The sequence below is a fragment of the Danio rerio genome, chromosome 14 (genome assembly GCF_052040795.2).
Source record: "Danio rerio strain M-AB ecotype USA chromosome 14, GRCz13ab, whole genome shotgun sequence".
NCBI classification, from domain to species: domain Eukaryota; kingdom Metazoa; phylum Chordata; class Actinopteri; order Cypriniformes; family Danionidae; genus Danio; species Danio rerio.
This window is the reverse complement of record NC_141034.1, coordinates 30,931,201-30,952,670: the sequence shown is the minus strand read 5'-3', so window position 1 is coordinate 30,952,670 and position 21,470 is coordinate 30,931,201. Positions and strand designations below refer to the sequence as shown.

Here is a 21,470-nt window from a genome sequence, read left to right as displayed (position 1 = left end):
CGTGGAAGAAAGTAGGTCCTTTTACAAAAAGGTTTTTAGACTCTTTTATTTTCATTTTCTTTTTTAAATACTCAATTATGCCGTCGAACTGTTGTACAAATGCAATATCACACGAGTAGCAGTGGATGTGGCTGTGTATCATCACTGGTGGCACACTAAGGTAACAAAAGCCTCCCACCAGTGTCGATATACAGCCACATCACACTGCTACTCATGTGATATTGCTCACATATATATATATATATATATATATATATATATATATATATATATATATATATATATATATATATATATATATATATATATATATATTTACATATTACAATATTTACATATTTATATTTTTATGTTAAGTTGAAATATGCAAGTGACGCATGGTTTAAATGAAAATGCTCTGTTTTGCATATCTTTCTAGCACAAAAAATCAACATTGAATAATGTGAGGTTCAATTTTAATTCAAACAATGTAATTGAAAAATTTTAACAAAAAGAACTCTTATAGGTTTTTGGGTATTTTCTTTACATTAGACTAAAAAAGCTATAATATAAAATTTCAAAACAGGCTGATGCATCAAAAACATTGATTTTGACTGTGGTGCCTTGCCTTAATTTAAAAAGTTACCATTGAACTGGCGATTAACATCATTTGATATACCTGCCAAAACCAATTTAAACTCACATTTTACGCTTGGCAGGCATTTATTTTAGACCCAGAGTGAATTTAATTATGCTCGATTTTTTAGATATTCTGTAAGGAAAAGTGATTTTTACAATCATGGTGCAGAAATGAATTCCTTACTTTCCATTGAGAGCGGTGACTCCGACAGTGCTGCGCGGGGTCGACATACTGGCCACATAATTCCACTGCCTGGCCTGCGGGTCCCACCTTTCTACTGTGTTCAAATAGCTCCATCCGTCATGACCTCCCACTGCATACATGGGGCCCTCGAGCACAGCAATTCCTTCCCAAAGAAATAAATAAAAAACAGAAAAAGATAAAGCTTCTGCGGGTGCACGTCGTCCATCAGACAATGCACAATCCCTCTGCAACTGTCTGGATTTGTCTTTGTGCCTTAGCTAAATTGGCAAATGGTGGAAATGGTGTTAATATTAACGAACATCAAAAGCACTTCCCTTTTAACCAGATATCAGTAGTTAAATCATTCTTTCAGTCCAGCTCGAGGACAAGAGCCGTGAGATGCTGTGGTAAGCATTAAGTATTCATGGCGCATCTCGCCGCTCCCTTTACAGAAAAGGTCTCTCATGTTTCTGTTATAAATCTCTGGCTGTCGCTTTTGGGGTCTTGACATATAAATCGTCTCTTGACCGACATTTTAGTTCTGATATTGCTATGCACACTGCAGACCTCAATGACCAACCTTTGACTGTCATTTTTATGGGATTACTGTGCAGTGCATTTTCTCCACTATGAGTTTAAAGTACCTGCTGTATTTTTTATATACATTTTTATGTGTAGCCCAGATTGCTTTTGTTAATTTATATGTGGCAGTTTTGATGTGTGGCTGTACAGTTATTTTATTGTTGTTTGGCATTGGAGTCACACAGTTCATATTATGCTCAGTTTGCCTTGCCTACTGAAATAAATGCTTGCTTTGTTTTAAAATGCAACATATACTTTTTATGAATTTCAATTTTATGTTAAGGTTAGTGAATTTAGTGTTTTGCATATCAATTGGAACAAGTAAAACGTGTCACGAAAGTCAGTACTTCACACTGCAAACTACATATAATAACCCTTTATGAGGCATTCATTGCAATACTTATTGGAAAAAAAAAACACTGGAGTGTGTAATTTGGACTTTTATTCTATTATGATGATGTATTTCCAACTAAAGGGAAATACTGAGTAGAAGGCGAGCTTTATTTTTGTACTTCTCCGCTCATCTTTCACTTGCAGCAAACAAACAGTTGGAGGGGCATGGCTAAACATATTTTGATAATGTAATTAAACTGACATCACCAGAGAAGGACTGCCATTCCAGAGAGTAAGCAAATTGTCAGATTTTGATTAAAGATTAGCCAAACAGATCTATTGTTCACCTTAAAGGCTGATTTATACTTGACACTTGAATGTGTGCGGCGACTGTGACGTCATCATGGTGTTTGTGGAGGTTCCCTTTGGGTGTGAGCATCATGATTTGGGCTGACGGAGCGCATATAGTTTAGGTCTTAAGCAAACTGTTCATGCAGCGCCGCGTTTGAATTGAATATGAATCACTTTGAAGACATTTTGTCTGAAACAGGTATGCCTGTACAGACATCTACAGTATGATCCGTCCATGCGTGATCATAGGAATAACCATTGCCATTAATTCTTGCCTAGAAATTGCAACAGACGTGGGAAACAAAGAAAGATTTTGTTAAAAAGTTTAGAAAAACTAACGGGATAAGTTTCATTCATTCATTCATTTTCTTTTCATCTTAGTTCCTTTATTAATCCGGGGTCTCCACCACAGAATTAACTGCCAAATTATCCAGCATATGTTTTATGCAGCGGATGTCCTTCCAGCTGCAACCCATCACCCGCACACACATTCACACACATACACTACAGACAATTTAGCCTTCCCAATTCACCTATAGTGACCTACCTATAACCCACGCAAACACGTGGAGAACATGTAAACTCCACACAAAAATACCAACTGATCCAGCCGAGGACCTTCTTGCTGTGAGTCGATTGTGCTACCCACTGTGCTACTGTGACACCAAGGGAGAATTGCTTTTAACCCGAAAAGGGAAGCCTAAGCAAAAGTGAAGACCCAGGTGGTTTTAATACATAATTACTGAATATGTTTTTCCATCATTTACAGGTTTTGCGCTGATGTTCATTCATTCATTTTCTTGTCGGCTTAGTCCCTTTATTAATCCATGGTCGCCACAGCGGAATGAACCGCCAACTTAACCAGCAAGCTTTTACGTAGCGGATGCCCTTCCAGCCGCAACCCATCTCTGGGAAACATCCACACACACATTCACACACACACACACTCATACATTACAGACAATTTAGCTTACCCAATTCACCTGTACCACATGTCTTTGGACTGTGGGGAAAACTGGAGCACCCAGAGGAAACCCACGCGAAGGCAGGGAGAACATGCAAACTCCACACAGAAACGACAACTGAGCCGAGATTCGAATCAGCGACCCAGCGACCTTCTTTCTGAGAGGCGACAGCACTACCTACTGTGCCACTGCCTCACCCATTTTGCGCTGAATTACATTTTAAAATGTTGAATTTAAAACCATTTATTAACTTTTTTTTTTTCTTCGATAACTGGAAAGAAATATTTGAACATTTATAGAGTCATTGATTTGATCCTTTTGGTTTCCAATATACTAATGCCCTGTTTTTCTGGGCTTTATTGATGATAATGGTCAGGAATGTTGGACCAGTAGAGGACACAAACTAGCCAGACAGAAATGTGTGAATTAGAAGTGGGCTAAATATAAATGTATTTTTTTAGTAAGAGTACACTTTGTTTGCTTTTATTCTTACCATCATGAAAAAATATATTTGTAGAGAAACCCATGATCTTTTGTCATTAAAATTCAAATTATAATTGGTAGAACTGTCCTAGATATGAACATTAGCAAGTGATGCATCAAAGTTTGATTTAAAAAAATCTGGAATGGTCCGCGATGGTGCCAGGTGAAAGTATAAATCAGCTTTAAGACCCACAATGTGTGCTAGCAAAATAAACATATTATATTTTGATTTCATGCTGAGTTTAAAAAGAATGATACTTTAAATAATGTCGATAAATAAATTTACCATATCATTCAACTGATAAAGGGTTAAATATAGGTTATAATAACACTTACAAATCAACTGCATATGCTTTCATGAAAGTGTACGCTACTAAATGTAATCCAATCATAATTAAATTAGCACCCTATTGGTTATTTATAATGCCTTGCTAACCATGCCAATCAGAAACAACTTGCAGTGTTTCGTCATTTTTATTACAAATGCTTGTGTTTAGAATTTACACAGGACTTACATTAGAAATTAGCCTAAAATCATATATTAAACTCTGATTTGTTGATTCACAGCAAACCATCTATTTTAAAATAAATACTACAGTATTATTAAATCAAAGCAGGCACCATTTCAAACAGTGTATGTTGTAAAAAAAGCTTAAATCACACCTATAGTGTACATAAAAATATTTGATTAAAAGCACTGACGTGTTGTGTTATTACCTTCCTCTATAGATCCATATGTCTGGCTTGTTCTGCCCCTTAAAACTGGACCAGATTGAACAAGCAAATACAATGTTACGAGCTTTAAAGTAAGCCATATAATTATCTCCATAAAATGTCTTACTTTACGCACAAATTAAATTTCCCTCTAAAAATGACTGCTTTTACTAAAATGAGACATCAAAAGATGCGCCCTTGCATTTCATCTGCATTTAATACTCTCAGTCACGTTTTGAGTGCCTCACACCATGGACCTATTTTAAAAGGTAAAATATCTTGAAACGCATCTTGATGCCTGTGTTCGGTTCCACTGCATGCTCCATCGAGCTACTGTTTAACCAAAACAAATCGGGTGTGAATATGAATAAAACTGCTATTATGCATGAATATTAATTGAGTCATGCAGACATGGTTTGGTAGCCTATAAAGTAAAGCCAATTATCTTAATAAATGAATAAATTTTCATCCATGAACTGTATGCCCTCATAATAGTAGGATTTCTTCTTCTTCACTAGCTGATTAGCAGTGTATTCCTCTCAGCTAATAAGTTAGGCCAACTGGGTGAACATGGCTAATTATTATTCATGAGCAAAGCCTTACAAATTGCAGCTCACAGAATGCAGTTCTAAATGTGAGAATGGTATAGAATATCTTTAATATGATTATTATCATAAAGAGCTAGTTCAAACCAAAACTAAATCTAATCTCATTCCAAAGCCATATTAAATTGTTCATCTTTAGAACATAAATAAGAGGTTTTTAACCAGAGATTTCTCAAATTATAGTAACTCAAATCAATGTAAATTATGGCAAACAAATATATAGTTGTAGTGAAAGTTATAGGGCCCTATCATACACCCGGCGCAATGTGGCACAGGGCGCGGCGCAATACTTGTTTGGTAGTTTCAGCTTGGCGCAAGAGTCGTTTTGAGGCGCTATGCTGTTTAAATACCAAATGCATTAGCGCTCATATGTGCGTCCATAGGCGTTCTGATCTAAAAAGGAAGGCGTTCTGAGGCGCACTGCTGGCGCGTCGCTATTTTGAGAAACTACAATAGATTTTTCATTAGACCAAAACAAACCCGGTCCAAACTCCGGCGCAGAGTTGCGCCTCGCTTACACACTGCTTAATACACACAAGAGAGCAATAGGCAAATATCTTTACATATGAAAAAATTTAAATATAAAGGATATATATAGGATATAATAAGAATAGATATAGGATATAAATATAAAGGATTAAAATATTACAAACATACTATTTCTAGCCTACATAAATATGAAAAAATCACTGCTTTTTGAACACACTTTGTTATTATTGTTCATTTATTCGTTTGCTGGAAATTAGAACTGAATTTAGAAATAGTTTTGAAATGAATATTTGTGCTTAATAAATGCAAGTAATTATTTATAGACTAATTGATGTCTGTGCATAAAGGTTTCCCTATCCAAGAGCGAAAGTGAAAGTGATCCATTATCTCTCATTCTCACGCAGTAGATGCTCTGTTTAACAGTTTTCTGTTAAAAAACTGTTAACTGTTTGCTTGTGAAATGCTAGGTTTTTCCACCTTGACTTACTTTACGTCCTGTAAATAGCGAATGCGCTTATAGCGCGACGCAGCTGGCTCTTGGAATTTCTACCTATCGGAATGGGAGATGAGACTCTAATTGGTTTATTCTCAAAACACACCTATAACTCATTAAGAAAATAAACTCAACCCTTTTAGACCATGCGCCATGGCGCAAAGCGGATTTTCCCGTCCTTAAATTAGCAAAAACGCATTCTGACACGCCCTGAAAGCGTTTGCGCCCTGCGTTTTGCACTCTGCGCATGGACCATCAAAATAGAGCCCTTAGTGTGTTTGTCTAATAAGATTAGACAAACATCTGAAACATTTAAAGAACTTACCTAATCCGTGTCTGTGGGTTGACATTGGAGGCATGGTGGACCACACTTTAGTTATTGGGTTGTAGCACTCCACCATGTTTGAGGTCTTGAGCCCATCTCGTCCTCCTACCACATAGAGTTTATTATCGATCACTGCTACCCCAAACTGAAGTCTTCGTCCATTCATGACGCCAACTTGGATCCATCTGTTTGTGCGAAGGTCATATTTCTCTATTGTTGTAGACCCTGAAGTCGACAGAAGACCTGATTATTGTTGGTTAGAAATGTGTAATGCTTTGATAATAGATGTAAAACAGGGGACAGAAATTGAAAATGAGCATGACCCATGCTGAAAAATTATTTTAAAATGTATTTTAATTGTAATGAGAGATAATGCTTTTAAATGTTTTTTTTTTTTTTTTTTACAGAAATAAATAGTTATATGTGAACCTTTAGAGGCGTCCATTCCTCCAACAGCATACAGTGATCCAACAGTGGATTTTCGTGGTTTGGTTCTTGGGCTCTGTAACATGGGACGGCGCTCTGGCAGAAGATGGTATTTCATGGCTTCCATCAAGAGCTTCTGACATTCCAGGTCTTCAGAAAACATCTTATTGTTTTCCAGATCCGCAAGAAGCTAAATTAAAAAGGAAATAAACAAGATTCAGGTGATGATTGCTAACAAGAGATAATTTTCAGCTTTAGTTAGCATACTGTCAGGTTTTTAAACTAAAATTCTCTTCAAAACTGTATATGTGACCCTGGATAGGTGCATTTTTTAAGCTGAAAAAATAAGATTCCTATTGATGTGTGTTTTGTTTGTTTAAATAAGACAATATTTGACTGGAATACAAGTATTAGAAAATCTAGAATCTGAGGTTTCAAAACATCTAAACATGGGAAAAATTTATTTTGAAAATGATCTGAATTAAGCCCTTAACAATGATAATAATAATAAAAAAAATGAATACATTTACAGTAAGACGTACAAAATGTTCAACCCAATCTGAAAACGTAGTCACATAAACACTTCTGGAGACCATGAAAATACGTGCAGTTTTTGTTTTCGCGAATCCATGAGAGGCTTCTGTGTGCACTTTTTTTGCATCTCAAATTTCTCTCGAAGTGCATTTCGCGCTCGCGCTGTTCTCGCGTAAACCCACCAGAGGCTGCTGTTGATAGACCGTCAGTCTGACTGACTGAATGACTGAATGCACGACTGGGCGACCGGCCAATCGACTGACCCACCCTCCTCCTACCCTAAACCTAACCAATTTTATCGATTGACCCACCCACTTACTTCCCTAAAACCAACCAACGATTTACAAAAGCCGTCCAGAAAAAGAAAAGCCCTCATCTGATTTTTATTACACTCTCACCCTGTTATTCAATTGTTTGTTTTATTTTTTTAGATTCTGTTTTTGTTTTACCTGATTTCTGGAACCGCTCTTCCCTGGACTCAAACCCAGTCATTGATGTCATGGACAAATCATCTCTGTGTCTCAAGTCCACCAACGTACACGGCGAGCTAACTGGACAAACTGGTTGCGGTAGGAAAGCCCTCCACATGGAGGTAAGCGGCCAGCTGGTAAGCGCGAAAAAGAAGGCGTCATTACCGCCCTGTATCATTCGCTTAAAAAAATGAAATGCACCGGCCTTCAGAAACGTCCATAGTACTACGTTTTCAGAATGAGCCTGTGTTGCAAATGTCTTTACAAAACATAATCTATGCTTATTTATTTATTTATTTATTTATTTATTTATTTATTTATTTATTTATTTATTTTGGCATAAAAGAAAAAAACTGATTATTTTGACTCAAACAATGTATTGTCGGCTATATTTGCTTGTTTTGGCAAACCTGGGGTGGTAAAAGAGGAAGTCGGATATATGCCAACAACACTCCCAGATCCTGCTGTCGATGCTGCACATCATGGCGAACCCACATCATCAGGGCTTGGAAAATAGTTTCTTCATCTGGAACATTGATGTCATCACTTGCCAAAAGCTTGACAATTTCCATTGTGGGCAGCAAGAGGAACTCCTGATTCTGAATGACCTCTAGAAAATGTTCCTAATTTTAAAAAGAGAGCAAGAGAGAGGGGTCATTAACACATGCATATATGTGATGCAATGTATTTCATCAGGAATTAGCTGCAAGTTTGGAAAATGTCAAATAATATCAAACTTATATTTGGTAGTTGTATATCGTGTAGTAGTTTCTAAACCTGGTGTTCACATGTCACTGTTTTCAGGTTTAAATTATGATACTTACAAATTATGATAACACAAAATTATGATAATGACAAGATGATGTGAGCCCAGCTAGTACAGTAATATATATTTCCTCTAAGTGAGTCTAGATAAGGTAGTGTGTACTTTGTTTTTAAAAGCTTCCTTTAATGTTGTGCTATAAACGAATAGTGCTCATAAATGGTAAAGACAGCATTCGGAAACAATATTCAATATGTCATGACTTAACAAGCGGAGAGCACTGACACTAAATATATAACATCTCGTTTTGAATGATGCATTGCAGAAAATGTAAAGCAAAAAAAAGGCCATTCGCTCAGATCTTCTTCACCATTCATCTCAGCGCAATAATGATCTGCTCCGATGAGCCCTCAAGGACGTCCAAGTCTGCCCTCTGATAAAACCGTTTTGCAAGGTTCAACTGGCAGCATGAGAAGAAGATGCCGGAAATCTCTCTAACAAGCTTGTTCATTACTTATGGCACTTTCAGAGTTTCCTTTGTGCATCCGAAGTAATCCTCATTGATTCTGCTGCAAATAAGGGTAGTAAACATCCTATTGATCATTAATCAGATCTAAACAGCACCGTCTCTCTAAAGCCATGCATGGGCTCTCGAAGCTTAGCTCAGACACACATAATTAAATGAGTGCCATGCATTGATTTTCAGCCCCTCCTCAATATAGATTTAAACTCGACTTCTTCTGGCGACACTGATATAGATTCATTATTCGTAATTACCATCACAAGCACCCTGGCAATTAATTGAATACATTAATTCTGAATCACTGCAAACATTCGTTTAAAAGCTTCTCACGGGCGTATTTTAGGAGAGGGCGTTCAACTGAACAACAAGTAACAGGTCCTGCACCCAAATTAGCGTGAGAGGCACAAGGCTCTATAAGACTTAAATGGATCCAATCGTAAGGGAGGGTGTGAGAATTTAATGGGTTGTGCCAAAACTTATGCATGAGGGTTAATATAACCGGGGGCAGTGTTTGTGTTGTCAGTCATTCATCTAAGTTGCTTTATTCTGCAAATGTTTTTTTTTTTTCCTCTTATGACTGAAAACGACAGTTAATTTTTCTTTTTACAGTCGAAAAAAAATACCTAGACTTCCAGCATGCTACAGGCCATCGAATCTTGAACTAAGATATTAAGCCGTGTAACTGCTGCTTCTCTCAAAAAGACATCAGGATGCCAGGAGGAGACAGAAACGAGGAAAAACAAGCTTATCAAAATAGACATTTTTTTTAATCTGAACACCATGGTGAGCAAACCAGGAAGCTCTGTTAACGCTGGGTTCATTACCGAGGCGATTGAACAGGAAATTTTCCTGCTTGTGTCCCCTGATTAGATTAACCTCTCTGCACTGGAAAGGCCTTTGTAAACAGCCTGTGCAGATGTCCTTCAGGAGATAACACCTATCTTCCTAAGTTGTTTCCGCACTTGGGCAGAGAAATGCCCATCAAGCAAATGTGTTCTGTGGATCCTTGGGCTCCTGAGAATACTTAATGTATTGGCATTATTCAACTGAAAGCTGCTTTTGCTATATTTCTCACACATCAAAGAGCTCTGCACAACCCTTTAAACTGACCGCATGCAGAGATACAAAATGTCACATCGAGAAATTTTATGCTTGGGATTTTCTGTGTCAGTCACTCGGGTTTGAAGCTGTTTTTCTACCATGCAGAGAAAAAAATTAGGTACTAACAAGAATTCATTTTTGTATTTCAGCCAAATTGTCACCTTAGATTTATAAAGTTCTATCTGACATTTTTGTCAAAATTGAGGTATTTACATATTCTTATTAAATGACAACATATTTACTTTAGGGAAGTTTTTTATAATTTGTATATATTTCAAGACTTTTTATTAAAAAAAAAAAACAAATGTTACGCAGAAACGGTTTGCTATGGACTGCGAAAACTTTGAAGCTCAATATCTCAAAATCATTCAGAAAACAGATAGAACCTTATAATTCCAAGGTGACAAAATATAACAATTCTGTCATTTATCAATCCTAATGGTTTTATTTTTCAAACCCTTATGAGTTTAGTTTGGTCAGTGAAATACAACTTAAAAGGGTCTTACTACTGTATATACTGTACAACAGAAGTAAAACAACACTAGGGTGGAAAAAGGTTTTTAAAAATTCAGTATGTATTATGCACTCCATTCCAAGCACTCCGAAGTCATAAAATACATTCCATTCTGTAATTTATTCAAAATCTTGCCTTGAAAATCTCTGCCATAAATTTCTCCCTTTGTGTTCCACAGAAAAGGATCAATCATATGGGGTTAGAAAGACGCAATGCAAGCAATGGCAAGTTCAGACTTCACAGTGCACTGTGAGAGTTTTTGTCTTGTTTCTATTCTAAGTATCTAAACATTCTTCATTTAAAAAGTATTTTCTTTAAAAAAAAAAAAAAAGAAAAGAAGTCAAATTAAATTTTAGTTTTCTTTAAAATATTCTAAATAATCTGCTAATGTGGAAAGTTAAATATTTTTCAAACAAGATTATTTTACTTTGGTTATTTTGTTTGTTTTAAGTTAAAAACTCACTTAATTTGACATTCTTTCAGAAATTAAATTTTTTTTTAGATATTTAAACTAACTACTCCAAGTAAGAAGTTTGCAGTGATCTTTCATATGTTGTGATATGCACTTTGTTGATTAATGTGGCTTTGAATCTTAAATTCTCGTCATGTCATAGAAATAAACATGTTACAAAACATTTTGCATTTTGAACAGTTTTTTTACCATCTACAACAATGTACACAATAACACTGAGACAACGGACCTTGCTACTGCTACAGCAAACAAGAGTGTAAACAAACAACAGCTAATAAAGTGCCTTGTTTTGTACTGGCTGTCTTGTTGTCAAAACAGCCCAACAAACATTTGCTACATTACATAAGTCCACCTGGTACCACTGGCATTGTCTCTGTTTCTTTTCCCCATTTTTGAACTATGGGGAGACGTCACTGAAGCTGTTGTCAAAAAGAAGAAAAAAAAAGCACGCTAGTCTTTCTGTCAAAATGTTGTGAAGTGTCCCAGACATTCAGGATTCAGGACATACAGATAGAGAGCTATGAAACCCCACATGAGGGGTGTTTTAATTAGAAAATAGTATAAATATTACAATACATTGTGATACACTCACCAGCCACTTTATTAGGTACACCTTACTAGTACCGGGTTAGACTCCCCTTTTGCCTTCAGAACTGCCTTAGTTCTTCATGGCATAGATTCAACAATGTAATGGAAATATTCCTCAAAGGTTTTGGTCCAGGTTGACATGATAGCATCACATTTACTGCAGATTTGTCAGCTGCACATTCATGATACAAAATCTCTAGTTCCGCCACATCCCAAAAGTACTCTATTGGATTGAGCTCTGGTGACTGTGGAGGCCATTAGAGTATACTAAACTCATTTTCATGTTCAAGAAACCAGTCTGAGATGATTCACACTTTATGACATGGCACGTTATTTTGCTAGAAGTAGCCATCAGAAGATGGACATGGTCAGCAACAATACTAAGGTAGGTTGTGGCATTTACACAATGCTCAGTGTGTACTAATGGGCCCAAAGTGTACCAAGAAAATATCCCCCACACCATTACACCACCAGCCGAAACCGTTGGTACAAGGCAGGATGTATCCCTGTTTTCATGTTGTTGATGCCAAATTCTGACCCTACTATCTGAATGTGGCAGCAGAAATGGAGACTCATCAGACCAGGCAATGTTTTTTCCAATTATCTATTGTCCAGTTTTGGTGAGCCTGTGCAAATTGTAGCCTCAGTTTCCTGTTCTTAGCTGCACCGATGTGGTCTTCTGCTGCTGTTGCTCATCCGCCACAAGGTTTTTATGTGTTGTGTGTTCAGAGATGCTCTTCTGCATACCTTGGTTATAATGAGAGGTTATTTGAGTTACTGTCGCCAGTCTGTCGATTCTCCTCTGACCTCTGGCATCATCAACACATTTGCACCCTCGGAAATGCTGCTCACTAAATATTTCCTCTTTTTGGGCCATTCTCTGTAAATCCTAGAGATTTCTGAAATACTCAGACCAGCTCATCTGGCACAACCATGGCACATTCAAAGTCATTTAAATCACCTTTCTTTCGAGTTCTGATGCTCGGGTTGAACTGCAGCAGATCATCTTGATCATGTCTACATGTCGAAATTTATTGAGTTGAGTTGCTGCCATTTGATTGGCTGATTGGAAATTTGTGATAGCAAGCAGTTGTACAGGTGCACCTAGGTGCAGCAGTTGTACAGTGTGTGTGTGTGTGTGTGTGTGTGTGTGTGTGTGTGTGTGTGTGTGTGTGTGTGTGTATATATATATATATATATATATATATATATATATATATACATACATGATCACAAGTTCAATCCTACATACAGTGCTTCCTAATTTTCTCCCTCTTACTCCCTTTTATTTGACTATTCACTGCTTTTTCAGGAGTCGCCACAGTGGATTGAACCGCCAAATGCTTACAGCTGCACATTTCCTAATTTTATTGATGGTTCATTTAGGTTAAGTTGGTAGTTGTGAGGAATTAGACGCAAGCAGAGCACTGCTGTTTGTATAGAATATGACATCATCTGCATCATCTGCTGCTACAAACTAAGCTCAGAATTGATTTAAAAGTGAATGGAGATAAATTTTGAAGATTTCTGAATCTATATAGAATTGATTTTTCACCACCACTCAGAATCACATACTAAGAATCATACCCAAACTAGTCATCAACAGTTTATAAAACAAAAGGCAATGATGATAATAATTAAAAAGCATAATTTGAAACAACATTTCAAAATAAGTTTATAAAGAGCCAAAACAACAATAGCAACAGCAACATAAACCAGCGAATACTAAAACAGTGCATTCACATAATTTATTCATGCCAGAGTGCATGCTGGGAATACTGCCAGTGTAGTGCTGTAGACTTACTAATATAGTTAATCTGTAAATATACAAAGATTACAGTAATGCTCACTGTGAAATCTGCACCATTTAATCATACTGTTGGAATCACTACTGTGTGAATAATTGTGAAAGGTTTACAACTACTGCAGCAGTCAGGACAAAGCAATTCGTTCAGCTAATTTATCATATAAACAATCCAAGCTACTTTGTATGCCAGGTCCTACCATAGTGTAGTTGTGAGCGACTTTTAAAAGATCCGTGCATCCCTGAGCATCAGCAAACGAACGAATCCCCAGGCAGTTGGACGGGTGCAGTTGTTTCATCAGAAAGTTGCAGCAGACCTGAATAACTTGTGAGAGCTGGAGGAGACAAGCGGCAGCTAAAAGACTTTCAATCGTCTCCTCTTTTAGCTCCAGGACTCCTGCAAATGCGGAGAAAAGAGCAAAATAGGCAGGAAACTTTTCAGATTTGTTCTAGGAATGAAATACTATATTTAGCCTGTGTAGACATAAGAAGTTTAAACAGTTAGTTTAGGCTTGTAAATTTCTGTTTTGGCCACTGGCATCAATGAAACAGTGGGAAACATTTGTGACATTTTTGCTGTGTACTGCATATTTAAAGTATATATTGCAAGTGGAATGTACTGTAGCTACTTACCAGTATATGCAAAATGAACCAGTGCTCTCAGCGCCTCAGGATCAACACCCTCCATTTTAATTTCCTCTTGTTTGGCCTCCCTCACATCATTGGTGAACATGGCAGCAAAGTAGTCTGAAACTGCACTCAGGACAAGTCTGCAAATAATTGTGCAAATTGTTTATATGTGTGACCGCATACTTCATGATGTAGTCAAACAACATCTCGGGAGTTGTCTTTGTAGAAAATTCCTCCCCTACAAAAAGATTGATCTCAGTGCGATTTTAGCAGCTATATTCACCAAGTTGTTTCATGCAGCTCTGGGGTGATGTTGATTGAGCTCCGTGTCAAACTGGGACACGCAGCTGAGCTTTGGCTACAGAGAATTTTCCAGCAGAATAGCATCAAAACACTCAGCGGCCGAGAGGTTTCTCTAAATAAACACTGTTTTAGAGTCCTTGAAGAAAGTTCAACATGCTCAGTAGTTTGAAATGGAGCATGCAGCAGAGTTTTGACTCTTGGTGCTGTAATTTGCATATTTGTTCTTAAAACACAAATTGAACATGTTGTTTAAATTTTTTGTCATCATTTAATCAGCTTTTACTTGTTCTAAACCTTCATGATTTGAAAATACAATATTCTGAAGACAGCAGGAAACTTGTGACCATCAACTTCCATTGTATCTTTTTTTCTTATTATGGAAGTCAGTGGTTTTCAGCTTCTTACAAAATATATTGCTTTGTCTTTAACAGTTTAAATAAACTCTGGAACCAAAATTAAGAGTGAGTAAATGGTGAGTAATCTTTCATTTTCACTATTACTTATCACAATACTTTACAGAAAGCTTTAAAATATTAAATTTCCATGACATTTTATAAAATAAATAGATCATGTGTGCTATAATTCCCTTTTTTAAGGTATACAGCTTTGTGTGAGATTCAGACTCTAGCACATTTTTACATCTTGCTGGAAGAAGTATAAAATCCAACAGTGGGATCTCACAAGTGCACACACCATTCATTTTCTCCACAGAGAAATTGATTTTTAAAAGTAACTGAGAAAACTCTACAGATAGACTTGCAGCTTAGAAGCTGATAATATATAATTTATGCTGTTGTTGAACCTATCCTAGGCATTAACATTCCAACCCATCTGTTGGCATTTCAGATTATTTGTATTAAACAGTGGAATCCAAGCAAACAGATCTACATTACCCATGATAATGTAAAATGCCACCAATCAAAGATTCACAACAAAGCATGACAAAAAAGATCTTTAGCCCTATCACGAAGCAGCCCAATAAATATTTTTATTTTTGCTATAAAAATTACATACATTTGTATCAATACATTCTGTAATTTTAAATTAATTGGTTAATATTTTCTAAAGTTGTTTTTAAAGGGGTATTTCACCAAAAATAAAAATATAATCACCATTTGGTCCTAAAAACGTTTTTCAGTTTCTACACTCAAGAATGTTGGTAACACATAGTAAATGACACCCATAGTAGGGAAATAAACATTATGCAATTCAAAGGGTACTGGGTGTCAAAATTGTTAGAAATATCTTCGTTTGTGTTCAGCAAAATAAAGAAACTCAAACAGGTTTGGAAAAAGTTGAGGATGACAGAATTTTAAAATTTTGAGTGAACTACTCCTTTAAATTAAATGTGTCGTGCAATCCTTCTTATTAGTGCAGTTATTTCTCTTATTCTATTCTTTTATTTTATCCTAAAGCCATTTGATACACTGTCTATACCTTTTTTCAGAATTTTAAATACTTCTACATTTTAAACAAATGTTTATAATGTTGTGATTCGCCATTTAGCTGGTTGGTTAATGGTTTGCAACAGTTTAACGAAATGTATGTAATTTTAAACTCTATAAGAAAAAATACTTCCAGAACCAAGACTTCAGTCATTTTCCTAAAACATTTTCATAAATTGAAAGTTGATTCAACCGTAACACTTTTGAAATGTAAAAATTGAGCAGATTTATCCAAGACATCCGAAGCGACATGATCTGATGAAGCAATTAAGTTTGCTTGATGCACAAGAAGCCACTGAGGCTATATTTTGTTATGAAGATGAATAAACTCCTTAAGGGCCTGAAACAAAATTGTATGTGTAAATGATCAACTGTTTTGTACTATTCTCAAAGTTAACATATTACTTCAGAAGACAATATAAGAATGCAGCTCATGAATCACATGAAACTCTTTTATGTTTCTTGTGCAGCTTTACTGAATAATGAAGACTCATGTTTATTTCATGAACAATGTGAAAATTCATTTTTTGTGTTCCATAGATAAAAGCATACTTTTGGGCCTGTTAAGGCAGCAGATACAAAGTTAACTAAGAGCATTTTATAAGGTTGCTTGCCCACTGCAAATGAATAGTAAACAATCTTGATGTCTTTTAAGTTGTTTCAAACCCATATAGTACAACTTTATTCTAAATTTAAACAACATACCCAAGCTTTTAAAAAAAAGAAAACTAATGGTTTAAGAATATCCTCCCAAACAGTTTTGCTTTGTTTGATGACAATGTAATACAATAGAGGTGATAGGGAGGTAAAGGGATGCTGCAAAAAAAAAAAAAACATAGCTGAGAGAGCTCAACACTGAAAACGCATTATTTGCCTCCTAATTAGTTGCTGTCTAAATTTTTTTACAATGTCAAATACATTTTCTAAGTAACTTGCATTATATTAAACTGACTTCAAAAGTTAAAATACATTTAGTTAAAAAAATTATAATTTATACAATGAATGATTGCTTTTCATCGCAGTCCCTTTAAGACAAGTAATTTTACTCGACGGCCATTTTTAAAACACCTCTCGGGCAGTATGCTCAGGAATTCTGTGTGTGGGAAAACATTAAAAAATCCAAAACTGTTTGCCAAGTTTAAGATTACAATACATATTTGGAATTACCAATAAAAATAAACAACAACTGTCTCATAAGTTTTGTTTCTAAACATTCAAATCAAACAAAATTAAGATTTTTCAGGTTGCTTGAGTTAAAGTGCAGGCACACTCGAAATGAACGAGATCACGACACCAACCTCATTTATGGCCGTATACACATCATCATCATCTAAATAATACTTTGTTAGATCACGCTGGTCTTCTGAAGTAATTCACAATTTGGTTTTGACGGTGAAATAACAGTGACTCTTTGGCTGCATTTACACTGCAGATCTTGATGGTCAATTCCGATTTTGTGACTGTATCCGATTTTTTTGAGGACCTGCTTACATCATCTTTTAAAGATGACTCATATTCGATTGTCTGCATTTACACAGCACATGGCAAAGGCGCAATGACCAGGAAAAAAAAAGAGTGGGCGCTGACTAACAGCTAATTATTAAATAGTGCTATTTTCTCTATTCCTGTATGTAATCTGTTCGCAGCTCTAGACAAGCTGTTTTAATATAGTTTATTAAAGAAATGTTTTCAATTGTCCATCTTTATTTGATATATAGGCTTTTTGTAAACCTTTTGGCATCTTAATGTAATGGCCATGGCATGATTTATGCACGTGATGTAGCTATGCACTAGTTTTATTTTAGTTTTTATTTGTTATGTGGCAAACATTGCGCTCTTCACTCTCGTAAACATGCTTAAATACCTGTACTATATAACAATATAAAAGCTGTTTAAGAGCTCGTGTATAAGGTTTAAGGTTTGGGACTCTGCTGTAGTCTGTTCTGAAATGAAAGTGTCGGACTTGGTGTCATTCGCTATGGTTTTTAATGATGCATGACTCGCATTGACAGGTGAAAATCCGACCTGCTTACACTGCAGACACGAGAACACAAATCCGATTCATATAGGATAAATTTCCACATATGAACAAGGCCTGAATCTGATTTTAGTAAATCGGAATACATGTCATTTGTTCCTTCTTACACGTACAGGACATGAGCCATATCTGATCTGTGCCACATTGGAGAAAAAAATAGTAATTGAGTCACTTGAACAGTGCAATGTAAATGCAGCCTTTGTTTACAGATTTGTGGACGTTTGTGTAGTAGCTTTTATGTAATGTGCATTTAACAGGACGGACTGTACCTCGTGTTCGTTTTTATAGATTACAAAACCAAAAAGCTTTTGTGTTCAAGTGTAGTTGGTTAATTTAAAAGTACAGATTTCAAACTTTATGTGGATGTATGTCTTATGTCTGTAAAGCAAGTATTCGCTGAGATTCCAGCCTGTTTGTTGTCCACCAAAACTGTTGTAAAAGCACTCGTCTGGTCCGAGCTTCTTCCCCGGAGAAACATCAGTCTATAATGATCAATGATTGGTTCATGTACTAGTAGGTGGGGCTTCATTCACCATATTGACCGTAACACTTTTTCCCATTCAAAACTGTAGAAGTCATATCTTGTGTATTCTAGTGTTTGTTTTCATGCTTGAAATAGGAATAATTGATTAAATGACTGATCAGTCTCCTTTCAAACATATGTTTTGATGTATTAAGTGGCTATACTAATAGTTTGAATTAGTCTAAGAATGAATATTGATTTTAATTGATTTCTAGAGTAGAAGTGCACTACATTTTCAGCAGTGTTCACTTCTGTCCTGTTCATCAGTTTGTTTTTCCACTTAAAGTAAGATTTTTTTGCAGGTAAGATGGCTTGATTTGGGGAATACTCACCTGTGTGCAGGGATCTTGTGATCTCCAGCTATCAAAAGTACATCACACAGCTGCTTGTGCTGAAGATAGGTTTCCATCTTTCGAAAGGTCTGTTCCGCATGATTTGTGGCCTGGAAAAACTCATCTGAGCAGTTGGAGCTCATCCTAGAGAAACTGCTCAAAGCCAACCTGTGGGACAGAGGAAGACTGCAGTTGAGCTGGGACTCTGCGATTTGGGCTTCTGACAGTTTGATGGGACTATTTGATCTACCCGGGTGATAGGGAGAACTAAACTACTACCTGCACAAGCTGCTGTGTCCGCCTGTGACTTTATCTTTTATTTTTTCTTCAACTGACCCACCAGTTCTGAGACTCCACAGAGTTCTGCTGACTGACAGGTCATGTTGGAGAAAAGAGCATTTCGGCAAAGTATGAGTCACAGGCGTGCATTTCAAACTGCAGTATCCTTACAGCTCCAATAGCTGTTTGCTCAAAGACAACAAAGAGAAAATTTATATAACTCATATTGCTCACAATCAATTGGTCCAATCTTCTATAATTTAGTTTGAGTGATTTGTATAATAAATGCTGTTTTGGACCCTTGTGTTGATTTTCATTTTTTTGTATAAGCTACTGAATTATTTGTGTACATATTCCTGAAATATGTGCTAGGCAATGGTAATGCATTATTTAAACATGCAGAGCTAATGGATCTCTAACAATTGACAACCATGAAATCTAAACAGGATTTCAAATATGAATTTTGTATATTATTTAAAAAGCGGTAAGCAAGAACGATCTTAATAAATATGACATGAACAAATTTGTATCAATTTCTTTCAATTTCCTCAACAGCATTATAGTAGGAAAATGGCTTTGCCACATGCATGCTGTTCACATCATTACAAAAGAAACACATTCCTAGCTTTTCTTTATCAATTAGACCTACTGATAAGTACTGTTACCTTCACTATGGGTTATATGCTAGTGTTGTTCAGCCAATGATAAACTTCCAGTGAAATGTTTGTGTTATTATTTTCAATTTTAAAAGGTACCTTTTAAAGCATCAATGTTGTAATGTAATTCAAAAATAGTCAGTTAAATAGACATTTGGTTGTTAAAGCATAAAAGAGCAGAAAGACAGTTTAAACGCAGATGCCATTATTATTTGCAGGCTAGGGCAAAAACTTCCTTAAAAATACTGGGGTAAAATTAATTTCCATATTTTAAAGACATGGTGCAGAAAAATATAATTTAATGCTGCGCTTCTTGTTTGGTCTGATATCCACTTTATATCATATACCTATCAGGCAGTGAAGATCGCTGTTTTTTTAAAGAAATCAGATCTTAAACGCAGCAATTTTGTATTGGATGACAATTCACCGGAATCCCTGAGGCTTTGCTTACTGTGTCTGTGTGCATATACCCGGTTGTATGCTATTTAGGGTTTTATTTATGAAGTCTATTTGCACAAAATGTGAATTATTATATGCATGAATTATACATTGTGCGGAAGTAATAAAAAATACTTATTTTACTCTCAGCTGGACATAAGCGATTATATGTATATCTTCCTTCACACTTGTCAGAGCTAAAATTGAAACCATTAGCACTAAACCTCCGTAAATAAGTGGATTGAAAGCCAGAGTTTTCCAAAGGGGCAGATTACCATTTGCACAAACTTCAGTGTTTTTATTTATATATTTATTCTTTCGGATGCACAGGACTTTGTGAGGATCTGGTCTCTTCACAGAGCCTTGATAATGTAAATTCTGAGCTGCTCTCCCCGCAGACCAGTAGATTACAAGCTATTGTGCTGCATCTAAATAATCCCTCTGACTCACAGCAAACAATCTAAACCCTTTATTTTGCTGTCCTTCACGGAACAAATCTGTGGCTGACATTTAACCAGTCCACAATACTGTTCAAAAACTCCAGCTACCTTAGGGACCGTAGTAGAGCTGCGCATTTTGATTACTTTTCTTTAATAAATGCCAAAGAGAAGGGCATTTTCAAAAACGCAATAATTACGAATTGCTTTGTATAACTGGTTATATTACTTGCTGCCAAACAATGTGTCAACTTCATTGAACAAGAGTAGCAAAACTATAAAGCTGCGACTGAATATTAAAAACTGCATAAAACATTATGATCTCGTAAAAGTTTTAATTACAGAGTAAATCCCTGTGAAAGCTGGATCAATGGTTTTGTGAACTGTGACTCCGTCCTTAGAGGCGAAACATAAAGCAGAATCTCACCCTTGTGTCCTCGACTTTGAAGGCTGACGTGCTCCATCGTATGAGTTAGTTTTTAAGCATACCGCCATATAAATCACATTAATTCCAGAGTACACACCTCTGCGCTCTTTTTATAGCAGAATATCTGTGATAAGTAGTCAGTTGGCCCATTTTAAAAGATGGAGCTGCTTTGACGTGAGTTGGCTTGATGAGCAAGGTGACTCTCATACGGAATACATTATCTTTATCTCTCTGGTCAGCTGTCAGGGGTGGGTGATCGCACTGATATTTACAAGCGAAGGGGGATTGACTTCTAAACATTTAAAATTGTCCTGGGTTCCTCTGATCTAATGCCACATGCAAAGTCAGGCTCAGGCTGTCTGGATGATAGATCATACTAAATAGCCTGGTATTTCACGTAGACTGTAGAGATACAAAATATGCTTTTATTTTTGGTTTTGGAGCTTTATGTGCCCAAGCAAACTCGCTTGATTGGTATTCTGAAAAAATATCATTTTGTTTCATTGTGGTGTTTTAGTTTTCTGCTTGAAAGAAAATCAAGTGATAGAGGGGCTTTTTATGTTGCATTTTTTATTACAAATACGTGAACAGCAACTCAATTTTAAAGAAATTGAGACCTATCAGA

The 21,470-nt window shown here is 36.1% G+C and overlaps 1 protein-coding gene across 5 annotated transcripts in view; it reads right to left on the bottom strand.

The window, feature by feature from the left end:
* klhl4 (kelch-like family member 4) overlaps positions 1-21,470 on the bottom strand; it is a 59,961-nt gene that overhangs the window by 12,183 nt on the left and 26,308 nt on the right. For 3 of the 5 annotated variants that reach the window (XR_015506829.1, XM_087280559.1, XM_087280558.1), the window contains exons 2-8: positions 18,609-18,776; positions 13,971-14,107; positions 13,538-13,734; positions 7,983-8,195; positions 6,572-6,758; positions 6,143-6,367; positions 803-965 (exon numbers count right to left, since the gene is read on the bottom strand). Coding sequence is in view for 4 of the 5 variants with exons in the window: in XM_087280558.1 (XP_087136684.1) it covers positions 803-965; positions 6,143-6,367; positions 6,572-6,758; positions 7,983-8,195; positions 13,538-13,734; positions 13,971-14,107; positions 18,609-18,776 (1,290 nt within the window). In the remaining variant the exon portion in view is untranslated. Of the gene's footprint in view, positions 1-634; positions 966-6,142; positions 6,368-6,571; positions 6,759-7,982; positions 8,196-13,385; positions 13,735-13,970; positions 14,108-18,608; positions 18,777-21,470 lie in introns of those variants that run through there. The other 2 variants (NM_001328011.1, NM_001110457.2) reach the window with 2 other exon arrangements.